The sequence below is a fragment of the Mirounga leonina genome, unplaced genomic scaffold, assembly GCF_011800145.1.
Source record: "Mirounga leonina isolate KUSES-001 unplaced genomic scaffold, KU_Mleo_1.0 Mir_168, whole genome shotgun sequence".
Lineage (NCBI taxonomy): Eukaryota > Metazoa > Chordata > Mammalia > Carnivora > Phocidae > Mirounga > Mirounga leonina.
Window position 1 is genome coordinate 74,683,691 of NW_023270426.1, and position 26,762 is coordinate 74,710,452.

Genomic DNA, 26,762 nt, shown 5'->3' on the forward strand with positions numbered 1-26,762 from the left:
AGGGGAATATTTAACTGAAAGTTCTCATAAGGGAGGGTTCTATGTGATATAGTTAACAATGTCCTTATAAATATCCTAATAATTAAAACATTAACTCAATGGAATAATGCCAAAACTCAATTCATTATATTTAATTATTTAAGTATTGCAACCTTATATTATCCAAGTACTACTGTGGCTCAATGAAACAAGTTTTTCTTTAAAAACAAAATATTGGGGTGCCTGGGTGGCTCAGTCGTTAAGCGTCTGCCTTCAGCTTAGGCCATGCTGGGATCGAGCCCCATGTCGGGCTCCCTGCTCGGCGGGAAGCCTGCTTTTCCCTCTCCCACTCCCCCTGTTTGTGTTCCCTCTCTCGCTGTGTCTCTATTTGTCAAATAAATAAATAAAATCTTAAAAAAAAAAAAAAGGCAAAATATCCTGGGCACCTGGGTGGCTCAGTCCTTTAAGCATCTATCTTCAGCTCAGGTCATGATCCCAGAGTCCTGGGATAGAGTCCCATAGTGGGAATCCCTGCTCAGCAGGGAGTCTGCTTCTCCCTCTACCCTTCCCCCTTGCTCATGATCTCTCTCACATTCTCTCTCGCTCAAATAAATAAACAAAATCTTTTTAAAGCAAAATATCTTTTTAAACAACTAACAAAACTTCAATTTAAAAAAAATTTAAAGGGGCGCCTGGGTGGCTCAGTCAGTTAAGCATCTGCCTTCAGCTCAGGTCATGATCCCAGGATCCTGGGATAGAGTCCCATAGCGGGATCCCTGCTCAGCGGGGAGTCTGCTTCTCCCTCTGCCCCTCCTCCCATGCTCTCTCGTTCTTGCTCTCTCTCTCTGAAAGAAATAAATCTTTAAAAATGAATAAAATAAAAAATAAATTTTTAAATTAAAAAAACTAACAGAGGGGCACCTGGGTAGCTCAGTCAATCATCTGCCTTCAGCTCAGGTTGTGATCCCGGGGTTCTGGGATCGAGCCCTACATCAGGCTCCCTGCTCAGCGAGGAATCTGCTTCTCCCTCTCCCTCTGCCTGCAGCTCCCCCTGCTTGTGCTCTCTCTCTGTCGAATAAAGAAATAAAATCTTAAAAAAAAAAACTAGCAGAACAAGCCATTGTAATGAATACATGTTTTATACTATATAATAAAAGCTCCTTTAATTTTAACCTTCAAAATATTTCATCTTAATTAGGTAAGATAAAAAACAAGGGTTATGATTATTAGCAAATAAAATATTATCTAGATGCCATAATTTTCAAATTCTTAGTCTTAAAATGTAATATTCAACATATGAAAGGTTAAGAGTACAGGCCCTGGAGCAATGGCTTTGACAAGGGGTATTACTTTCCTCTGCAGCAGGTTCTTTCAAGGTAAATACAAGATACAAAGAAATTTCTCATATTACTTAAAAGTTACTATAAAATGGGCTGGCATGACCCCCCAAAAATGGGTCTAGAAGCACAGTGCTGTGTATTATAATTAGTACTCAAGAAATGCTTAAAAATAAATGAGTGAATAGTATGATATTGGGCTTAAAAAAATTATTTTTTTAAAGTTTTTTTAATTTATTTGAGAGAGTGAGTGAGTGAAAGGGAGAGAGCACAAGCAGGGGGAGGAGCAGAGGGAGAGGGAGAAGCAGACTCCTCACTGAGCAGGGAACGCGATGCAGGGCTCGATCCCAGGATCGAGATCATGACCCAAACTGAAGGCAGACACTTAACTGACTGAGCCACCCAGGTGCCCCAAGGGCTTATAAAAAAATTTAATTGATCCATGTAGCTACTAACCATAAAGAAACCAAAGAGAATATATTTTACAGAATTATACCAACTGAAACTACAGCATCATTTATTTCCAAGCTTTCATATCATTTTCTAGGGCATAAAATGTCACTCCACCTTCAATCTCTACCTGTAAGGTTAGCTTCTATTCTCCCAAATATCATAAATCAATGTATTTAATGACTGCTATAAACCATGTGATAACTTTTTTCCATTAAATCATCCAAGTGACTGGTCTACATTGAGAAAAAACAAGGAACAATACCATTATATGTTTAGAAAACTATGTGATACTTCTTTTAAAAAGCATGCAAGGGCACACTGTTTTGCTTCTTCAGGTGTACCTCACATTACAAAACACTGAATAAACCGCAATGGAAGGAACTATGTGTAGCTTCTCAAACTACAACCCTAAATGCTTTTTGCCAATGCATTTATCCTTTATAAGCAATCTCACCAAGATATATTTTGGAGAGAAAAAATGAATCAACACTCACTAAATGAACTTCTTGGACTCCTTTATAGAGCAAGAAAAGCATAGTTCATCAGTATAAAGAAGGGAAAAAAATGATCTCCCTTTTAAATTCCAATTACATTAATCTGAAGTCACTTCACCAACCTTATCTTATAAATATATACTTATACAAATATATGTATGTATGCATACACACACACACACAAATATGCATGAGCTTTCCAGTTGGATTGAAAAATCTGCTAAAAATGAATACTGGTACAAAAATTAAACGTATATCCTACATTCTTGTAAATGGGATTGATCATAACTTGCTCAAGAGGGAAAAAAATCTGTTGTAATCAAAGTTGAAATGTGCTAATTTGCTCTCCAATGATATTAATGAGCTCACTCAATATATTTGCAAATCATTAGCCATTCTGAATACTGAGTATTCTTAGGTATAATCAACCATATTTCCAAAGGATTACCAAAAACATGAAGGTAATATGAATATTTTTATTTTACAAGGACTATATATTAAAAAATAGAAACTTGAGAAAAATCTACCTGTAGTCAAGCAAATTTGCTGTTTGATTTGATTTCACCAAAACTTGTGTATCAGACCAATACTTACTTACAAACCAACCTAATGAACTACACTGGGGGGGAAAAAAGATGCTTTTCTGCAAATTAGTAGCTCTGAAATCACAGGAAGTCTTAAAAATCAATATAAATATTTAATACAATTTTTCTCGCCCCCAAAAGCTGTTTTTAAATCAACAGTATATCTAGCAATCAGAGAAATTTAGCTCAATCACTTTATCCCTATGAAAAATGGCAATGGTTGGATTTATTATATGACTAATGACACTGATAAACTGATAAGTAAAACATAAAGTCATTTGGTAAGCTTAAAATTCACTTACTTCCATACCAAACTGGTAATTATTTAGCTATTCCTAACCAACTACCTCTATCACCTAGAAGAGGAACTTTTCAAACCTGTACATCAGGTCACAGAAATTGCTACAATTGCTATAAATCAAAACTAAGAAAAGACTTCTTTATAAGTATCATTTATAAATGAAAGATGCAAACTGTAAGGGACCAACATATAGATATTATACATTTAATCAAAATATCTAAAGTAACATGAAAATACACCAGAGACTATATCACAAATTGAATGTAAATAATATCAAGTTTAAGTTCAGAAAGGTATTTCCTTATATTAACTGACTAAATTAGATTACTCTTAAATAATACATTAAAATATTTGAGAAAGCACTGTTTTTACCAGTTCATCAATGACCTCTTCAGAAATTTACTTGATTAAAAACAAGTAAAAACTGAACTATTTATTGTTCAGGCATATATACATATGTAACAAAATGGGAAAAATGATAAACATAAAATTCAGGATAGTGGTTACTTCTAGTTACCTATAAAGGGGAGTCAGAGATGAGAAAAGGGAGGAATACATGGGTAAATGAAAGTTACTGGCAATACACTAGTTCTTACTTTAAGACAGGAGGTTCTTGAGTAAATGTTAAATAATTTTTAGATAAATTAACTTTTATAAGAAAATAAGATCACTCATGGACCAATTATGATAGTATGCCATAAACCAAAGATTATGACTAGTAAAATTTTATGTTGCTGAGGTCCCTTTTGAAAAAACAATGGACATTTACTTACAGAAATTTACTTTTCATAAATGTTTCTTCTTAATATTATTAAAATATCAGCACACTCAAATCCTTTTTGCAAATATTCAGAATGAAGGGGAGACTGGAGAAATGTTCTCAAGAACCAAGTCTCCAACCAAAATTATTCTCCTCCCTAACTCAGAGTAACATTATCATATTGGTTTCAATTTGCAGTCCTTCGGAGGCTGTTCAGGGCAAACATGTTAAAAATGTTATACTGCTGTACACCTAAAACTTACATAATTTTTTAAAAAGTAAAAAAATGAGTCTAATTGTATTTAAATGTGTGATGCATCTGTACTAAAACTTGTTAAATTTCAAAAAGCTGCAGGACTAGATGCAGAATCTTAACTTATAAGACATTTTATTCCAAATAAAATAAAATAAAAAATTATAATACATCTTATTAAAAAAAATAAAAAGAACTCCTAAGTCAAATTCCTTTAAAAAAACTTAAACATATTTATGATAATTTATAAGCAAAGTTTGTTTAAAAGCCAAATCAGAAATATCAGTAGTTAGGAGTATGCTCAAATATATTATTCTGAAATTTCTCAAGCATAAAATATATTTATAGCTAAGAGTAGCCTAGAAGCCAAATATTAATTTAATATGAAGGTAATACAACATAATATATATGATATTTTACATTCTTTTATAACTCTAAATGTATAAAGGAGAAAGATTTAGGTTATCTAAGAGTATCAAAAACAAATATAAGAGTTCATGAAAAGATGTAGAGTCAGACAAATTATTAGATTAAAAATCACTTTTAAAAGGCTGAGGCACTAAGACTCTTTATTCTTCTTACTCAAAAATCAGTAATTCTAAAAAAAATCTTATTTCTAGAATTTGAGGACAAAATGACTTAACTACTTATAAATTGTATGAAATTCAGCAGTATTTAAAAAACTGAAAGTTGAGACGATGAAAACTAGTAGAGATTAAATCTTTGCGATTAATGTAAAGGAAAACATAATTGAAATTTTTAGAAATATGTCTCAATTGTCAATTTATCAACACAGCAAGCTAATGAAAGATAAAAATAGCATCCTTCTTCTGGATTAGTCATATGCTGTCTAAAGATGAAAGGGCATAGAAAAAGAACCATACATACAAAACCTCAATGAGATTCTCTTTAAATTTTCTTTCAACTGACTTGATTAGAAAGGGTTACCTTAAGAGAAAATATAACAATAAGCACTTACAGAGAAAGAGTTAATTCAAACTTATTGAGATTACTTAGCAAGGTAACTTCCAAAACTTTATCATGCAGTGACCTACTATGTGCCAAGCTTAGCACTCTCCACTTTGTATTCACTATTATAATTATACAAATGCTCTGATTAAAGCTTCATGCTTGAAAGAAGAGTTTGGTGACTTCTAAAGCCTGTTCAATACTGTACTAAAACTTGTTTATTAGTACTACCTCTAAATATATTAGTATTAATAAAGTTAATATGGGAAAACTTTAATATTTTATTCAACAGAGAATGACTTCTATAACTTCTAGATAATTAAAGTAAAAAATTTAAACACCCATATTGCCCAAGAACTAGGAAGTAAAAATCTTCTGTACTCCAGTTAAGCTTCCATTCTGACTCCTAATTCACTGTACATCAAAGAAAATCAACTTTCCCTGACACATAAGGACTATTCCCTTCAGTGATCAGGCAGGTGTTGAGGCCAGAAAGAGAGCCTATTTTCCACAGCCCTTTACCTTGTTTGATCACTGGTTACTTTTGATCTGACACTGCCCTCTCTCTAGTAATGACTTCCCCCTCATAGACCCTACCTCACATCTGTCAGAAAGAATAAAGGGCATCAAACTGAGACCTGACAACGCCTATGGGCCATGCGATGGGCTGCCAACTGAATGTTCCCCAGCTCCCATAATTTCCAATTCAGTTTCTTTTGTTCTGGTAGGTACAGGGTTAGGGTACCAATGACGGCAGAAAGGATTATGCAGCAACTGTGAAACCAAGCATTCTTGAATGTGTATCTTTTATCTTTGCCTCTTCATCTTCTTAAATGCTGCAAACTTCATGGTGGTTACTATGAAATACATATTCAACAAGTGCAATAGAAAGTTTGTTTAAATCCTTTTCCAGGAGAAAACAAAGGACAAACTGTATTGTAATTCAACTATAAAGCTTTAAGGAAAAAGTCTCAAACCCATAGTGTGAGATTAGTAAAGGCCAGCTGTCAATGAGCATGTTAATAGTAAATGAAACCACAAAAGTTTTATGGGGACCATGATTTAGTGGATATTGTCATACACCACCTAAAAATGTAAAGATCTCCTAAAACAATGCACATATTCACAAGAAGCAATCATTTCCATTGTTAAATTAGATTCTCATATTAATCTGGTGTTAGAATAAGTTTCCCTAGTCATGTCTAAATCATGTGCTAAGTTTATGTAATCTTTTTTTTAAAAAAGGACATTAATAATTCTAAATGCTAGAAAGAAGAAAAATCTGGTCAAGTATCATTTGGGCACCATTCTATTAGTAATTTTTCAACTGTCATCAAAATATTGCATGAGTTCTTGAGTATTCATCAATAAATAACCTTCTCCACACACATGCAAAAGGATGGATAGCTCATTATTAGGCATGCAATAAAGGGATTTATAGGAAGCAAGTTTGGAAGCCTTTAAGATCACTTTCAAGGTTAAGTCATCATTTTTTTTAAGAAACAGGACTTTTCTTAACTTTTTAAAAGTAAGGTAAAAAGAAGAAAGTGCATGATCAATAACATATGCAAGCAAATCTAATGCATCTTTAATATTATAATGCATAAAAACAAATAAATAATTAGACATGTGTAAATACAGAATCTCAAAGATGGGAGGTAAGCGTTAAGGTGATTATAAGTTGATTATAATAACTGAAAGAAGTTAGTTTCTACAACAGCTGGAGAAAGGTATGCTTTAATAGAAAGAAAAGAGAAAGGCACAAACATTTAAAGAATTAACCTGTGACACTAGACAAATGCATACACTGGAGTGAAAATGATTTACCACTATGGAAAAGATTATACATGAAATATCTCCTATTCTTATACTGATCAGCAGTCTGCACAAGTATATTCTTAAAAAAAAAAAAAACTTCTTGACTCTGACTTTGTAATCAAAAAATATCATAATGTAAAGAAAATTAGAAAATATGACTGGTTTAAATACACTTTAATATATGAAACAGAGATGACTCCTATATGCTTGGACTAACTTTACAGCCGAAAGCCATCTAGGCATACTAGAAAAAGATATCACTTCTCGATTGAAAAATCACAATTTAATCCAAGGTTAAAATACAGTTGGCTGACCAAATACTTGCCTATTTTTTTTTTCCTTAAGTTTTCCAAATGCCACTTCAATCTCCAAGAAAAGGAAGATACAAACTGCATTATCCTAGTAAAATGCTTATTTATGCTTCTTTTTGGTTATTCTTTCCCCAGTTTTTGACTCTATAAAACCATCAGGACATTTTAAAGAACAAAAAGATAATAATATAAATGGAATCAGTTTATGAAATTAAGAACTAAGACTTTTACATAAAGTATTTTTGAAAGAGGGGCGCCTGGGTGGCTCAGTCGGTTAAGCGTCTGCCTTCGGCTCAGGTCATGATCCCAGGGCCCTGGGATCGAGCCCCGCATCGGGCTCCCTGCTCTGCGGGAAGCCTGCTTCTCCCTCTCCCACTCCTCCTGCTTGTGCTCTCTCTCTCCCTCTCTGTCAAATAAATAAAATATTTAAAAAAATATTTTAAAAAAAAGGATTTTTGAAAGAATACTTGCCAGTGTCATTTATGCATAGTATATTAATCTCTAACCATGCAACATCAGTATTCTAACTAAGTTTAATACCAGATTTGCTTGGTGCATTTTGTTGGTACCAAGCAACCAAGATATTTATCAAATATTATATTTCATCTATCTCTTTCTAATTGCAACAATAAAATCAAGCTCTTCTAAACAAACTCACCCACAGAAGCAACTTGATAACTTTCATCTTCTCAAGAACAAGTGATTAAAGTTTTTAAAAAGAAAAAAAAAAAAAAAACACAATTCCTAGCAGTCTTGGAGAGATTTTTGTTAGAGCTGTCAGAAAGCAGGGAAAAAATGCATGGTGGAAGCACTAAAGTCAAATATCCTCAATGGGATGTAAACTAAGAAATGAAATTAGCAATAAAAAAATTTTAAAGACACAGGTTTCAATGTTCACTTTTAAGAAATCATTTCCTGAAAACTACTTAATTCTTGAAGAGTTCAGACTTCTTTGGGATTTTGCTTCCTCAAGCTATCACTGACATTCTTCTGGTATGAACACTAATGAAGAATCATTTGACACTGCTACAGAATAAAGCACATTTCACCAATTCAGTTGCTAATAAAAACTGAATCATATGTACTAAAAGCTACACTATATATACATACCAAAGTATAAACAATCATCTTTAAAGTTTCTGACAAGTGGGGACACCTAGGTGGCTCAGTTGGTTAAGCAGTTGCCTTCAGCTCAGGTCATGATCCCAGGGTCCTAGGATCGAACCCCACATCAGGTTCCCTACTCAGCAGGGAGCCTGCTTCTCCCTCTCCCTCTGCCTCTCCCACTGCTTGTGCGCTTGCACTCTCTCGCACTGTCAAATAAATAAAGCTTTTTTTAAAAAGTTACTGACATGTGTCTCATTAAAAATGCTAATTTTTAACAGCTTTCTTCCTTGTCACAAAAGTAATTTTTCCAGAACCAAATCAAAAGGACTTGAGTATAGAATGGTTCATTTTCATGAATAGTCCTTTTCAAAAACTTTACGATTTTTATGTAGAAGACCTTTAATTTTTAAGAACTCCTAAAATCTACTTAGATAAAACACTGACAATATGGTCAGATACTAACTACATGTTGAAAAAAAGACATTATCATTCCCATTTACAAGGAGATTACATGATTAAACTAAGGCCTTGAAACTTACAACAAGGTATCAATGGATTAATAAGAAATTATAAAATACAGGAAAAGCTGATAGTATACGAGAAAGTAATAAATGTGGTAGAATTCTTTAAGTTTGACAAAAAATAATATTTAACTGAGCTTGAACATATAAACATTAGAAGAAAGATGATAAAAAATGAAGAGTAAATAGAAAAGAATGTAATGAGAAGAGAGATTAGTAACTGGAAAATTCCTTGAAGTTAGCCATTTCAGATTTCTGAAATGATAAAAATAGTATTTTATCAAGAGCATTCCTGGATTGTGTATGTGAAAAATAAAAGGTCAATCTTTGGAAATGTCTTAGGTCATGACTGAATTCAGTAGAATATATATCTTTACCTTTCACACTGTTTTGCATTAAGTTCTTTACTCATAAGCTTAAAACAACTGTAATTTATGGAATATATACTAGATCACATAATAGAACTGCCCACAATTATATATAATGAGAAAAATACTTATTAATACATCAACAGTAGAGATGCATGTACATGTGCACAAAATTATGTCCTGCAACACCTTAAAACATATGAAATATCAAACTACTCAAGGTAATATTCAAATATTTAAAGTTAACATTAACCTAGTAAGAAGACTGGAAATATATTTTGACTCCCCATTCAGAGAATCTACAAATCAAAACTTAACCTAATTCTACCATGTTCTCAGATGAGTCAAAATAAAAAGCTAAAATAACATCATGCAAATAATTTTACAATCTGTGTGCATTCAGATAGGCATTTAAGCAATAATGGACATAAATAAACTACTTCCTCTTTATTTTCTCAAAGATATACTCAGTAAAAGTAAAAGATAATAATCACCCAAATGTAGTTCAACTAGAAAGACTCTGATTTATAACTATTTTTCTTTGAATTACACATTGTCAATATATCCATTTATATACTATATTAAAGTGAATGATAAAGATCTAGATTTTATGCTTAAATCAAAAACAGTCCATGAAAACCTGGTAATAGACACTGTAAATTTTCTATCGCCAAGAACTCCCCTGAAGTAATCCACTTCTATCATATTTTAGAAACCCAAAATAGTGAAATAAAGTAGCTACTAAAGAAAAATACTATACTGATATTTTCTGTGATCTAAATTTGATGTGGCTACACAAATAAGATGCAATAAGAGAGTTTAAAAAGTAAGTACATACCAAATTGGACAACCTTCATCTGGCTTTTCAAATTCTCAACTACTAAAAACCAGAAGGTACAGTCCAAGGAAAAGAATTTACCCCAATACTCTCATGACGATTCATCCTTCTACTGCCCAGCAGGCAACTTCATATTTAGACTTTTAACAAGAACTTCAAGAAAGACAGCAAAGGAAGACAACCTCAGTAATATGAATGGGCAAAGTCTGGTAGCAGGAATACGAACAGTACTTACCACACAAATTACCTAGACAGGAGCACAATCTGCAGACCTTTTGCCTGAAGACAGGATCACTGCTGAAAGCCCAAGTGGCATAGCACTTTTATGACAACTTATCTTTTTGATAATAACTGTAAAAAAAAATGCTAGAAAAGCATCCTATCACCTGGTAGCCAAATTCAACTACAGTTTGTAAATGATATTCAGAAAGGCAAATCTAAAAATACAAACAAAAAATAAAACTGAACCCACTAATTCTTTTCCCCTTAAGCTTAACCACTAAAACAATAAATGGGACTCAGTCTTGGATATCCTAAGACCTTAGCACTTCATTACTGTGGAAAAAAAAAAACGCAAACCAAAACTTCTCTCTAGATCCAAACAATACATCTTACTTGTAGACTGACAGTCTAGAAAGGTAGTTGAAGAACATGTGCTCATAAATGACAGGCTTAATGCACTCCCAGGATCCCAATGCCATCCAATGCTATAAAATTTCTATTTGTTAAGTCTAATGACTAGGCTCTTTATCTCAATCCACTATCTCCTGTTACCAACACTTGAGCACAAACCCTAGGGCACTTTCACACTTATATCTGAGAGATAATTTGATTTGCTCCAAATCTTTGATTTTTTAAACATGAGGTGCTAAAAGAAAGTAAACAAAAATTACATCTTTTTAAAAAAAAATAATATCTAAAGTAAAGAATATGTAAGTGGAAAATAACACCAGCAAAAGAATTGCAACACTAGAAATAACCTACCAACTATAACTTTTAAACCCAAAACAAGCTGGATATTTTTAGTAATCTAGAGTTTCATCCAGAAAAAAAATTTTTTTAAGACTATGTAAATACCATTTGGAGTCTCCCATTTTTAACCATAATAAATTCTGCATTGTCAACACTGGAATATCTGTATTGGAACTTTTAATAATAGGTTAGCTTCCTCCTGAGATGCTATTTGCATTTGAGCAACTCCTATCATCACTTGATAAGTCCCAAGTTTGTGAACTAATTTTAATTTTACTAAACTAATACAATTAGGCAAGTAAATATGCTGGGCAAAAAATTACTGCATTTTGAATAAAAATTCTTTGGATATTATCCAACTCACTGCCTGTCCTCCATGCCACACTGGTACACAGGGAAGGAAAAAGTACACACACCACACACAAAATACACACACACACACACACTCTCTTTTTCTTTTAAGATTTTATTTATTTATTTGACAGCGAGAGAGGGAACTCAAGCAGGGGGAGTGGGAGAGGGAGAAGCAGGCTTCCCGCGGAGCAGGGAGCCCGATGCAGGGCTCAATTCCAGGCCCTGGGATCACACTCTTTATGGTTTTCTATGCCTTTCAAATGATGGAATACAATTCATTTATGTTCTTACCAAAATACCTGATAAAGATACCCAGAGGAGTATACTTTTGATGACACTAAGTAATGTATAGAATTGTTGAATCACCTCATTGTACACCTCAAACTAATATAACATTGTATATCAACTATAGTGGAATTAAAATAAAAAACTCAATAAAATTTTTATGATTTTTTTAAAAAGAGAAAGTAATTTAAAAAAAAACATAAAAGAAAGGATACCCACAGGAAAAAGATAACAATAGATTAAAAAGAAATAGGATAAGCTCTAGCAAAGAATATATAATGAGTAAAAACATACTTATTCTTCAGATTGAAATATCTGCCAAATAACATTTTAACTTTGTTTTTCAAATTTTTGTCTGCCAAATAACTTTTGCTTTTAGTTAAAGTGGGTCTTTCAAATACCATTCAACAAAATAAAACTAATTTTATTAACAGTAAGAATGTACAAGTCCATGTAATTCTGACAAGAATATAAATTATATTCTAGTGGCTCAGAACTGCATGTTGTTAAAAGAAACCATCCTAGAAAATACTCCTTTAGTATATTAATGACTTTGGCTGGATACATTTGATATATAAAGAATGGTATCACTAATATAGTATCTAGATCAAAGAAATTTACTTATGTGAGAAGTCAGAAATTGACTCCGAAATCTTTAAGCTATTTTTCAAGCTTTTATTTATATACTTAAATCCATCTTCTTTTTAAAGCATATTCGCAAAATACTTGAAAAAATACATTTTAAAAGTATGTTCAATTCAGTAGTAATCCATCTGTCACTAAACCAACATTTATTGAAAGTCTATTATGTGCATGATGAGGGGGAATGGATAAAAGAATACTAGATACTCCCTGCCCTCAAAAGAGTTGACAATCTATCAAGATAAACCTGCAAACCATGATTTCAATTACTCATGAAGAGCAATTTGGCATGATGTAGTAAAAATTTGAAAATATACATATGTTAATTACTTCTAGGTATAGATCCTAGAGAATTCTTACAGATAAGCACAGGATCCACAAGGATTTTACAGCAACACTGCCTATTAACAGTAAAACACTGGAAGCAATAGAAGTGTCCTCCAGTAAGTAAGGAATGGATAAACAGGAGATATATACCTATATAGAATACTAACAGTTACAAAGAATGAATTACATATTCATTATAGCTGGATGTCAAAAACAACTTAAGGGAGCCTGGGTGGCTCAGTCTGTTAAGCGTCCTCCCTCAGCTCAGGTCATGATCCCAGGGTCCTGGGATAGAGCCCTGCATCGGGCTCCCTGCTCCGCGGGAAGCCTGCTTCCCCTTCTCCCTCTGCCTGCTTCTCTGTCTCCCTCTGCCTGCCACTCCTCCTGCTTGTGCTCTCTCTCTCTCTCTGTCAAAGTAATAAATAAAATCTTTAGAGGAAAAAAAAAAAAACAACTCAAATGTAAAAATGCAGGGGCGCCTGGGTGCTTCAGTCAGTTAAGCGTCCTACTAACTCAGGTCATGATCTTGAGATCCTTGGATTGAGCCCTGCATGGGGCTCCCTGCTCCACATGGAACCTGCTTCTCGCTCTCCCTCTGCCTGCCGCTCCCCCTGCTTGTGCTCTCTCTCTCTTTGTCAAATAAAAAAAATCTTTTGTTAAAAAAAGGAAAAATGCAAACTGTATGCTGATAAATACTTTTTTAGAACAGATATTTAACATTATGACATCAGATATAAACTATATATAACTACAAACTAAACAAGACTATATTGTTCATGGTATCTATTATGTATGTTAAAGTTTTCTTTTTAATTTTTAAAGCATTTTAGGTCAGCATAGTAGTTGTTTCTAGGAGACAGTAGGAATGACATGGGGAGCAAGACAAGAGACTTAAAGTTTATTTGTTTATTAATTCAAAAAGAAGCAAATTTAACAAAATGTTAAACAATTATCAATGTGTAATGGGCATATACATGTTATCACTCTTTTTGGTATTCTGTATTTTTCTTAATTTCTCAAAATTAAAAAAAAATACAAGATCCCAAAATTTGATCACATTTCACATTTGCTGAAATCCCATGCTATAATCCCCATTACCTAGAAACATACAAATTCCTTAGCATGACACTCAAAAGTCTTATCCTGATCCCAACCTTCCTTTACAGACCCAAATATGAACAGTTCCCCCTGCCCTGCCTATAAAACTAATCTTACTTTAACACCTACAACATATTAAACATTCCACATATTTTCCCCCAGTGTCTTGTCTTTGTTAGTACTGTTTCCCACAATTGCAATCACCCGAAAAAATGGTCACCTGCACCATAATCATCACAACACTATATATAGTTCAAAACCCATTTCAAATGTCACCTACTATTTACAGGATTTCCAGATTCTTCTCTTATCTCTTATATAAGTAACTACTTTTGTAATTGGCATTTCCATAGCACTTTCTAACTAGACAGGGATCTCCTCCCTTTAGCAGTATAACTTAATTTCTCAACACTTCTCATAGAGGCTGGCACATGTTAGATATTCAAATACTAAATGAACTGAATGAACATCTGAAACAACATTAAGGAACAGAGTAGAAAGCTCTCAGTTCACTGATTCATTCAAATTTCTTTTAAATCTGGACAAAAATGAAATGGTATTTAGCTTCTGAATACAAATTTCACAAAATATATAAAATACTATGATTTTACAAAGTAAAAGGCAATTCTACTATTAAAGTTAATTATGTTCATATTCATATAGGATTAAGATGAATATTAAATGCCATCTTTAAAACAGTTTTCCTTTGATAATTTTACTAATTTTCCTGGAAAAGATTTCAATATGTCTCCATTGGTATGTCCCCTGAAATCAGTTATCATCCTAGCAAAAAGATCTGCTGCTTTTCTACTCATGCTAATAATTAACTTCTTCCTTTGATGTCTCAGAGCACCTGTCAGTAAGTGTTTTAAAGGAGGATAATGTCTTTTGGAAATTACTGCACGGTTAAAAGGCAAATAGATTAGCTCCATCTGTGATTTCCATGAAAGGGCTTGAGGACAGAAATTTGGGTATCTAACAGATCTGGGTTACAATCTTGACTCTGACACTTACTTGTTACTTAACCTCTCTAGGTCTCAATTTCCTCATCTGTAAAATAGAATAAAAATAGACTGCCTCATATGATGGTTCTGAGGATTAATTATGTAAAACTGCATACTGTGTGACACATTATACTCAAAAAGTAATTATTAAATATTTTTAAATATCAACAAATGACAGCAAAATCCTGAAATGTAGCATTCAATAATTAGATAAAGTTCTGTATCTTTAGGTCACCTTCTTTAGAGTGCCACATTCATGCACCAGTGTTTACTGGAAACTACCACTCTGGATGTAAGTAAATGCCTAATCCATTAAGAGAGGAAAGGGTGGTGCCTAGGTGGCTCAGTCAGTTAAGCTTCCAACTCTTGATTTCAGCTCAGGTCATGATCTCGGGGGTGTGAGATCGAGCCCCACATGAGGCTCCACGCTGGGAGCATAGAGCCTGCTTAAGATTCTCTCTCTTCCCCTCGCCCTTTCCCCCCACCCCCACTTCTCTCCCTCTTTAAAAAAGAAAAAAAAAAAAAAAAAAGAGGGTAAGGGACAATGAAGGCAAATATCTACCCCAGGAGATCTGGAAGTTGAAATGAGTATTTAGAAAAGGGAATCCCTCACAAATGAAAATTAAAACTTAAGTCTGGGATTACAAGTAAATTCATTACACAAGGAGTGTTTGAGAAATAAGACAGAAGAAATGCAGTGGGGGAATTGATGGGAAGAGGGGGACTAAATCCCTTAATATATTAATTCTAAGTTGAAAAGCAAAAGAATCAGGAAACACAAGCCTTAATATAATGTTGAATTAGCTACTGCTATTTAAATTCTGATGCAAATGTTTACCTTACACACCAGTTGATGATAATAACATGGCTACCAGTGTATTTACTTAGCTGCTGCAACAACCTCAAATCACACCAAGCAGCAAAGAGGAATGAAACTGTGAATAGCTAAAGGGTGAAATCAGAATACAGTAGGTAATATTAGGCAGTGACAGCCCAATTCAAATTGGTAGACTCCAGAAAGTAAACTCTGGAAGGAAGAGGAAGTAAAGTAACCTTTATTGATGACTTCCTATTTTGGGGACCATAAAACACATTAGGTACTTTACCTCTAAATCTCATTTAGTCTGGTGCTCATAAGAACATGTTTGAGGTAGCATTATATCCTTTCTGCAAACAAGGAAATGAAAGCACAAAAGTTAAGATAACTAACCCAAGTCACCTGAGTAAGAAACATTAGGATCAAGATATGAACTGAATTTAGTTCAACTCAAATAGGATGTTTGCCTCAATCACCCCTCAAAATGCTTATTACAGCCTATAAGGAGGCCTGAAGAGATAAATTCATACATGTAAGCCTCCAAAAATATAATAAAATGAGAAACAATAAAAAACAACATCATAAAAAATGTCATGGCAACAGCCAAAGAACTCTATGAGATGTCATGTAATTACAAAACTAATAAAGTAACAATTCATCAGGAGATTGAAAAAGAGGAACGCCTGGCTCAGTCGGTTAAGCGTCTGCCTTCGGCTCAGGTCATGATCCCAGGAACCTGGGATCGAGTCCTGCATCAGGCTCCTTGCTCAGCACGGAACCTGCTTCTCCCTCTGCCTGCCGCTCCCCCTGCTTGTGCTCTCTCTCCCTCCCTCTCTCTGTCAAATAAATAAAATATTTACAACAACAACAAAAAAAGTTCACAATTAACTTTCAGGACATCAAGTTTTAACCAGGAAACATTTATCACTTCCCTAAAACTTTCTAAAAATCTATTAAAAATACATTATGTGTACTAGCATCCACATAATACATTACTACTTTCTTGGTAATTCAGAAACTTATACTAGTTCACAACCCAACTCCATAGAGTAGAAGGTGTTAAAAAAAAAAAAAAAAGACTAGGGGCGCCTGGGTGGCTCAGTTGGTTAAGCAACTGCCTTCGGCTCAGGTCATGACCCTGGAGCCCCAGGATCGAGTCCTGCATCGGGCTCCCTGCTCAGCAGGGGGTCTGCTTCTCTCTCTGACCCTCCTCTCTCTCATGCTCTCTCTCTCTCAATAAATAAATAAAAATCTTTAAAAAAAAAAGACTAAATACAGATCTAAATAAAATATACTGACCCACACAGAAGCTATTTTTTAAATAAATTATAAAATCGTAGTACTTTAAAATGTCAGGTTGAATAATAATTGACAGATAATCCATCTGACCCCATCACAACTGAATAAGAAGATGCCCAAAGAGCTTCTCTGTCCAAATTTTAGTAAAGAAGCAGAATCTGGAGCAAGAAGAGTAAAAAAGCAAAGAGAATATACTTAAAGACATATCCAGATCATCAATAACTATACACACAAACAAAATATGACTTAAAAATAACTTTGTAGCCAGGCACCTGGGTGGCTCAGTTGGTTAAGCGACTGCCTTCGGCTCAGGTCATGATCCTGGAGTCCCAGGATCGAGTCCCGCATCGGGCTCCCTGCTCAGCAGGGAGTCTGCTTCTCCCTCTGGCCCTCCTGCCTCTCATGCTCTCTGTCTCTCATTCTCTCAAATAAATAAATAAAAAATCTTTAAAAAAAATAATAATAACTTTGTAGCCAATACTACACAGAAGTGATATAAAAGCTATCACCAGAAGAAGGGAGATAGTTGTATACAATAAGCTAGAAGATCACCATAGTTGCATTCTTTAAATCTATTTCTAAAGTCTATACAACAGATTTATAGCAAATACAAAATACTTCATATAGGAGCATGGTACTTGTCTCACTCAAAAATGACTGAAACAGAAATCCATTTTCTGTTGAGGAAGATTTTACATGTAAGCTCTCAATGCTTTACCTCACCATAACTCACTGAGTCTTAAAATGTGAAGTCATTGTCCTCACTTTCCACCTGAATAAAACTTCTCCCTCTAACAAACACAGGAATCCTTCCCCTAAAGTTTATCTTACTTAAATCGGTGCCACAAGTAAGAATGTTCAAATAGCTTTCTATTTTGTGTAAAATAGCAAGTTTATCTTGTAACATTCTAGATGCAACTAATATTTCAAAAATTTTAAAGAAATTTTCCTATTAAACATATCTAAAGGACATAAATTAAAAATAAAACATAATACCTGGAGAAACTATGTACAAGCATTATATCTTTATAGTTATATCAAGGACACAAAAGCTATGTCACTGAAATATACAAAGACAATGCTGCCATCTAAAGGCCAAGATAGAATATGAAAAATACGTATACTCAAATACTGCCAATATATAATAGTCAACAAATACTACCAATATATAAAAACAGTCAATTTGATACACTTTTAAAGAAACACTATGCTATTATTATTTTTAGACTATACAACCAAGCTCTAAAACTCTTGAGAAGATACAATATAATAAGAGAATTAGCAAAATAATTTCATTAATGATCGATATCTGTACAGGTCAAATTCTGTTTGCATCCTTCCAGACACAGCATTCTCCTAAATATCTCTGTTGGTTGTTAACTTAAAAAATCTTTCCTATTTAGTGATGTTTAGTGATATTTCCTGCCTATTATTACATATGCAGTATAATTTTATAAATATATAAAAGTATATAAATATTATTTGCCTTTAACCAGACTATTTCTATTCACCCCATATAAAACATTTGTTGTTAAAGGACTAATAATAGTTCTCAGAATGAAAATAACGGAACTACTTAAAATTACAACTTTGTAAGAATTCAAATATTTCTCATTATTTCATAAATTCTAAAATTACAGAGCAAAGCTCCTATAGAAGGATAGTTAATAATTCAATTGCTCAGTGCAAAGAGCTCAAATGATTCTAAGTTCCCCTTTCTAGAACCTTGAATTGAAGGAACTTTATTGAACTGAACTTTAAGATTTAAAACTACTTCAACTTTCCAATGAAATCAAATGTTCACTGAGTAATACTACATACAAAACCGATTCCCTTAGCATTTAAGTATATAACATCTTTTTTTTTTTTCTTTAAAGATTTTATTTATTTATTTGAGAGAGAGAATGAGAGACAGCACAAGAGAGAAGAGGGTCAGAGGGAGAAGCAGACCCCCCGCCGAGCAGGGAGCCCGATGCGGGACTCGATCCGGGGACTCCAGGATCATGACCTGAGCCGAAGGCAGTCGCTTAACCAACTGAGCCACCCAGGCGCCCATATATAACATCTTTTTAATGGACCACAATATTAGGGAAAAACAAATGTGAACATAAGTAGAACCTTCAAAACATATACAGTTAATTCCTTTGGGAAACTACTGACTAAAAATTTTCATGTGTTAAGAAAAATATTTCTCTGTGTTTACTCAACAAGGAAACAAATACTAACTACTCAACAAATATTCCCATTATGTGAAGAATATAAAAATTTTAAGTTGGGTTTACCATCCTTCAATTTATCTTGAGTATAAAGTGGAAACCAAAGATGACAAATACAGACAGAATGTCATAAAAATTACTAGTTTTTTAGTGCCTCCTATGGGCTAGAGTTTATATTATACAATTTAAGGACACTGTCATTTAATTCTCAGAGGTACACCCTTCAAAAACACAAGTATTAATAATCCTATCTGCAGAGGAGGTTCACAGAGCTTAAGTAACTTCCCCAAAATCACAATACAAGCGAGTGAATACCAGGTTTAAAAAATTCACTCTCTCTGACCCAGAAGACCTTATTCATTCTGCAAGATCATGCTGTTTTAAAAGAAATTGTTAAATTTGTATTAAATGTAAAGGATTTTTACTATATAATTTCAGAAGAAAATATAATTCTACTTGCAAATATTATTCTATAGAGTAACAAAAGCATTTATTTTTAATTCATAGTGCTTTGATTTTTCTAAATGGAATCTTCTTCTAAAGTAGCATTATTGGGACGCCTGGGTGGCTCAGTCATTAAGCGTCTGCCTTCGGCTCAGATCATGATCCCAGGGTCCTGGGATCCAGCCCCACATCAGGCTCCCTGCTCAGCGGGAAGCCTGCTTCTTCCTCTTCCCCTTCCCCCGCTTGTGCTCTCTCTCTCTCAAAAATAAATAAGTATTTTAAAAAATAATAAAGTAGCATTATCTTAGGGCACCTAGGTGACTCAGTCAGTTAAGTGTCAGACCCTTGATTTTGGCTCAGGTCATGATATCAGGGTTGAGAGATCGAGCTCCGCCGCCAGCTCAGTGCTGAGCACGGAGCCTGCTTAAGATTCTCTCCCTCCCTCTCCTTCTGCCCCTCTGCCCCCACCCTCTCTCAAATAAATAAATAAATAGTAGCATTATCTCATTTGAAGTGCTGACACTTCTAGAGACCTTTCAAAACTTATATTAATTTATGAGATATGTTTATCAAATTTTGTAAACTAATTCCAAGGGGCAACAAAAAAATCTCTTTATTTGGGAAATACAATTAAATAGCAGGTCTCCTTCGTAAATATGCAACACCACCTTGCCTACATTTTAAATATACTATTTCTCAACATTAAGAAATCTACTAGTGCCTCCCTAGTGACAACTTTTTCTGTTAACTTATACTATGTACCTATCATCAAAATTTAAAAGATTTGGAGTATTACTCAATCATTACAAAGATTGAAGCTCTGATACATGCTACTACATGAATGAATGTTGAAAACATTGCTAAGTGAAAGAAGCCAGACACAAAATACCAAATACTATGTAATTCCATTTGTATGAAATGCCTAGAACAGGCAAATCCATAGAGACAGAAAGTAGATTACCAGGTGCCAGGAGCTGGAGGAAGGGGGGTGGAATGGAGAGTGACAACTAATGAGCACAGAGTTCCTTTGGGGATAATGAACCTGTTTTAGAATTAGTGATGATGATTGCACAACTTTGTGAATATACTAAAAACCAATGAGTTGTAACACTTTAAAAGGGAGAATTTTATGGTATGTGTATTATATCTCAATAAAAGAAAATTAAATGGTTTTAAATATATATCATACATTAAGTGTGAATGAGCTATATATGTATGCGCTTAGAATATAAAATCTATATAACTACCAAGATTATCTGCCTCAGTTTACTAAATCCCATTTTTCACCATACTAAGTGAAAGGCTCTATTTAACATGTGTACATCTTCCTTAAAAGTAAAAAATTCTACCTAGAAGTATTACAATCCCTAGGGAATCAGAAGGAACAACAACCACATACTTATATTTAGCAACTAAATATATTTTTTTCCAATTTATGTGAGTTAGTTCAGTGTCAGAACTTAGACAAAAACATATTAGCATATGGTAATGAGGAATTTTAACATGCAGTACCACATAAAAGCACCTACAGAGTTATAGGATCAATTTATAAAATCATTGTTTTGAGAGGATTCTTCCTTTAAGTAGTATTTGCCTCTGAACCACCAAAATAAGTGGATAAAAATTTGTAAGCTAAGTTATAAGGAAATCAAAGGTTAGAAACAAAATAAAAAACACAAGGATGATAACAAGTACTTACTAATTTGTTTTCCTGCATGTATATTCTTTGTAATTTCAGACAGCCCTTAGCTATGACGATCATGCCTTCATCTGAGATCTTGTAACACTGGCCGAAATGTATATCTTTGAGTTCTCTGCACTTTGAGCCCAGCTGTAAACAAAGAGATTTGACTGAATGCTCAGAAAATAACAAAGATAACATATTCCTAGTGGGATTTCCATATAATTTTTTTAAATAGCCATACCAAAATTAAATATAAACTACTTTTAATAAAACAGAATGTAGGCAATCTATAACTTAAAACAGTATTACGTAAGCCTTATCATCTTCTAATTACTTCCTTGCTTCAACTACCTCATACTATATGCCTACCCAAGATGCCTAGATTCCTTAACATTTACCTCAAATTAACATTTTTATTTCTCTTGAATCAGTTATATTGTTACACTAGTGGGACTCAGTTCCAAGGAATAAAACAAAGGTCCAAGAAGTGAGACAAAGGTCTAATGAGTGAAAGAATATTTAATTCATTAGACTCTACTTCTACTTCTGATTACCCCAATAATTTCTCTCCATCAGCTCACCTACTCTGTGAAAAAGAAAAAAGTCTGAATATGCTATAGATAATATTTTAGAGTACTTACAAAGGCAGTGCATAAACTGAAAACAAAAGGACTAATGATTTCCTGATTGAAATCCCAAATGTACCTTAAATAGTTACTGAACAGGTAAAATGTTTCCATTAAAACCATTAAGTATCACAAAGAACAAATTACATACATTTCTTTTCAAAAGCTACAGTGGAGATTAGATGATCAAAGCAAACTATAAATGAATGCTGTTTTATGAGTATTACATATGAATAGAGTCATTTTAGAGCGAAAATAAGAAACTTATGGGGTGCCTGGGTGGCTCAGTCGTTAAACATCTGCCTTCAGCTCAGGTCATGGTCCCGGGTCCTGGGACTGAGCCCCACATCGGGCTCCTGCTTGGCAGGAGGCCTGCTTCTCTCTCCCTCTCCCACTCCCCCTCCTTGTGTTCCCTCTCACTATGTCTTTGTCAAATAAATAAATAAAATCTTAAAAAGTAAAAAATAAAATAAAATAAATTTTAGAAAAAACCTACATATCAAATATTATCTAAAAAATTACATTAAATAATAAAACTCAGTGTCAGCAAGGATTTGAAGTGTGCAATATACCACCGGTAATAAGAGTATAAATTAATACTAAAAACTTCCTGGAGGGCTACTCAGCATAAATGAAAAAATATGACTCAGCTTTACCAAAAAATTAACTACAGAGGGATAGATAAGTGGATAGATTATGTGATAAAGTAAGCATACTAAAATGTTAATTATAGGGTAGAGGGATGGGTTAAATGGTGATGAGGTTTAAGGAGTGCACTTGTCATGATGAGCACAGGGAGATGTATGGAACTGCTGAATTACTATAGTGTACACCTAAAACTAACATAATGCTGTATGTTAACTGCAATTAAAATAAAATCTTAAAAGAAATACAAAAAAAGATGTTAATTATACAATCGAGGTAGTGGATTATATAGGTGTTCCCTGTAAAATTCTTTTGAATTTTCTATATAAATTTTTTAATAAACTGTTGGAATTAAATAAAAGTATTTGGTTAAGATTTAGCTATAAGAAATTAGCAAAAGGGATTTTTTTAATAGTGAAGCATAGAAAACAACCTAAAGATACAAATTACAGTGTTTTCAGAAAACTGATTATACAGCCATTAAAAATGAAGTACACACTTGACAAAAATGAAAATTTTACACAAGTTTTTATAATATAATCCAATTTTCATTAACAAATTATGCATAAATATACATACATGCATATGTGTATAGAAAGGAGACTGAAATTACACCAAGGTGTTAACAGTGCTTTTTTCTGATTAGTGCAGTAATGCATGTTTTTTTTTTCTTTTCTGCCTATCAATCTTCTCACATCTTTTTAAAAATAAATGTTACTTTAATGATTAAATAAAACTTTCAAGTTCTAGTTTCAAGTAAAGCAATGATATGTGAATTCAGTTATTTTTCCAGGAGCACTGATATAGTTACACTATGTTATTTTCATCTAGGCCACACTATAACCAACTACATATTCCACTAGAAATGTAAACTCCATGAAGACAGAAGTTTGCCTGATAACTAACTATCCCTGCAGCCCAGTGTCTCATGCTTAACTGAGCTGATACTCAGTAAATATTTGTTGAATGAATGAAAAGGCTAATCCTGATTATGTAATGTAAAGAGGCCTCTTTGAGAAAAATGGACGAATGTGGGAAACCATGATTATGGTCTCATATACCACCATGTTCCAATCAATTCAGGAATTCTAAATTGGGTCCACAGATAGACTTCCAGGAAAGCAGATGAGAAAAAGGAATACATTTTAATTTTCATACTATCCTCTAAATGAACTCTAGCCTTTGCTTCACTTATTAATGTAAACAAAAAAATCACAGTATTTTAGCAGTACATATGATTTTGTGTACTGTAATATTACTGCTGTTGCAGATATCATGAAACACCATTTTTGTTCATCAGTATTCATTATATTCATTAGATCCACTACCAGATCTTATAATGCATAAAAGCACATAGATTTCAAGAACAAATGTACAATGGCACATTACTTACACCTAAAAAGGCTGACTCCAAAGCCAACAGTGGACAAAATGTAAAAGCAACTTGATAATCACAACAAAATTCCTCATAGGCTCACACACGTCTGTCATTGAGGATGCAGTTGGCATTAAAAACACCAGGATTCTTTAAAGTCTATTTAAAGAGTAGTTAACCACTCAGATCACCTCCCCATCACTGCAAAGTCCACTCTCCCACAAAGCAAAAAGACGAGTTCACTGGGGTCAGTAAAACACAGGGTTTTTGGACTGGGGTACACCATGCATAGCTGACAGCAAAAGCATACTGCTAAAAACGTGGGGATGATGTGAAAGTTTATAAGGTGAAAATGAAGAAATTCAAATAAATAATTCCATAAAATGTTCCAGGATGAAATGGTATGGACTGAAAGGGCTCACTTACATGTCCAGCACAAATGACAAAAGCAGACCCATGGCAAGGCAAATCAACACAAAATGTCAGAATTAAAGAGTACAAAAAAGATTCTACAGACTTCCAGAAACAAACAGATTGCATACAAAGGGTTTGGATTAAAAAGGCTTCAAATTTCTTAATGACAACACTGAGAGAAGGCAACAGAGCAATGCCAATCAAATTCTGAAGGAAAAGCACTTCAAACCTAGGATCCTATACTCAGGATTCAGACTATGAATTACGTGTGAGGATAGAACAGAAACGTTTTCAGACATGCAAGTTCTCAAAAGATTTACCTCCCATATATTCTTTATCAGGAAGCTACTAGAATCTGTGCTCTACAAAACATAAGAGTACACCAAGAGAAAGAACATAGGACATCTAATAGGATATCTAATACAACTACAAGATCAGGAAAACCTTAAAGATAATGGTAAAGGTTAAGATACTCAGATGACCATTAATGTAAGAGCACTTGTATGCAAAAAGTTCAAAATGGTGCCTTCAGACTATCCCCAGAAAATCTGCTATAAGAAGATATATTTGACTAAGTATCTATATATCAATATACTAACGCAACTGTGGAAAAACTTTTAGCTCCATTTGTGTTAAGACCATTAAAAATAAGTAAACTAAAGGGGACGAAAAGACAATTGCAATATTAATTGCAATAATAACAAAATTCCATAGACAAAAAAAGGTAGGTACATAATTATAAAATACAAATACCAAATACTTATTTAATCAAAATTTAAAAGAATTATTTGGGAAGATAAGAAAATAGGATCCTAGACAAGGAAGGGTAAATAAGCTAAATTCTCATCTTCCATAGTAAGGAATCAGCCTAGATAGCCTAAAATGGATAAATCAAGAAAATACAGATGGGCTTGGAAGGGAATTGCTTCCTTCTGAAGAAAGTCCAATTTGTCTAATTCCTTGTCTCTCTACTGATTAGTTTGTGTTTAATGAACTGGACATGTTCAGCTCATCTCTATCCTTCTTTCCCCTGGAAACAAACTGCCCATGGCAAATGAGCATCCCTTCTACATTTGCAGGCCACTCTGCTGGTCTGGCCTAGGTGATGATGAGTGGGTCTGCTGGTCAAACTCTGGAGTTAACAAGCCCATTTAACTCTATTTCTAAGCAGTATTCTCCAATCTAGACTTTCTGAGTAATAAAGTTGATTTGATATTTTTCCTCTATCTCTATTCCTTTTTCCTTTTAATCTGTTCAGATCCTAGGAAGTAAAGAGGCCTCAACACTTAGAGCACCAACCAGGATCACTGAAATATACAACAGAATCTACACAGAAGGAGTGAATGAGGAGTGCCTGGGTGGCTCAGTCAGTTAAGCGTCTGCCTTTGGCTCAGGTCATGCTCTCAGGGTCCTGGGATCAAGCCCCACATTGGGCTCCCTGCTCAGCAGGGAGTCTGCTTCTCCCTTTGCCCCTCCCCCCCCCCCCCCCCCCGGCTCATGCGCTCAAGCTTTCTCTCTCTTAAATAAATAAAACCTTAAAAAAAAAAAAGGAGTGAATAAGTATCTGGTAGGGTCTTAGACATTAGTTTGTGTAGACAGGTTGGCAGAGTCTCATGTTAACACATGTAAGTCACACTGCTGCAGCCTACAAGAACGTTTTAAGCTAATTACCTGGTATTTTGACCTTAACAAGTGTCTTTGATGGACTTATACACAAACAAATGACTTTCCATATAAGTAGGGGCTACATGGGTAGCCATACACAAATAAGAACGATGTGGATGGCTTCAACAGACATTAGCAGTAGGAGAGCCCCAGAAACTTATCAGAAAAGAGTGTCTCAGGGAATAATTACTGTCATTTATTCTCACTGCAGAAACTGATGTTCTATTCTAGACATCATCACTGGGCATGAGAGACAAGACTGCATTTCCATGAGTGCCTATCTGAACTAATCACATTACCCCAACTATAAATGTCCTAGGGTTCCAACTATACAGTCATTGGAGAATCAGTCATTTTATCCAGTATGTTCCCCAGTTTTGCTAATGTTGTTCAGATCTCTCAATGCTGCAACTGTCTTGTCCATTGTCCATAGGAAAACATTCAGAGGGCATCAACCAAGCCTTATATGCATATCCCTGTCAGCATGCCCTAAATTTAGTTCAATCAGTCCTCTACCTAAAAACCATAGAAAGGGTATATAACTCTTCTAGGTATGGAATTCTCTATTCAGAAAGACTGTGCTAGAGACATTGAAGCTCTGGCCCTACCAAGATGGAGAGTCCTGGCTACCAGATGAGGTACCAAAAAGGTGGTACTATGGAGTAAGAACCAAGCTCCAGTAAAGGACTATTCTAGATTATTCAAGTTAAAGACCTTGGACTTTCCACAAATATACCATATGAAAGCATAAAACTGAGTATAAATAAGATCAAGATCATCATACAATAGTAATGCCTAAAAA

General features: G+C 34.0%; 1 protein-coding gene across 4 annotated transcripts in view; it reads right to left on the reverse strand.

The window, feature by feature from the left end:
* The window catches only part of FBXL17 (F-box and leucine rich repeat protein 17), a 514,999-nt gene that overhangs the window by 450,948 nt on the left and 37,289 nt on the right, over nucleotides 1-26,762 (reverse strand). For 3 of the 4 annotated variants that reach the window (XR_004681048.1, XM_035015016.1, XM_035015015.1), the window contains exon 4: nucleotides 21,251-21,382. The exons of the other annotated variant lie outside the window; for it this stretch is intronic. Coding sequence is in view for 2 of the 3 variants with exons in the window: in XM_035015016.1 (XP_034870907.1) it covers nucleotides 21,251-21,382 (132 nt within the window). In the remaining variant the exon portion in view is untranslated. The remainder of the gene's footprint in view (nucleotides 1-21,250; nucleotides 21,383-26,762) is intronic. 4 annotated transcript variants of the gene reach the window in all.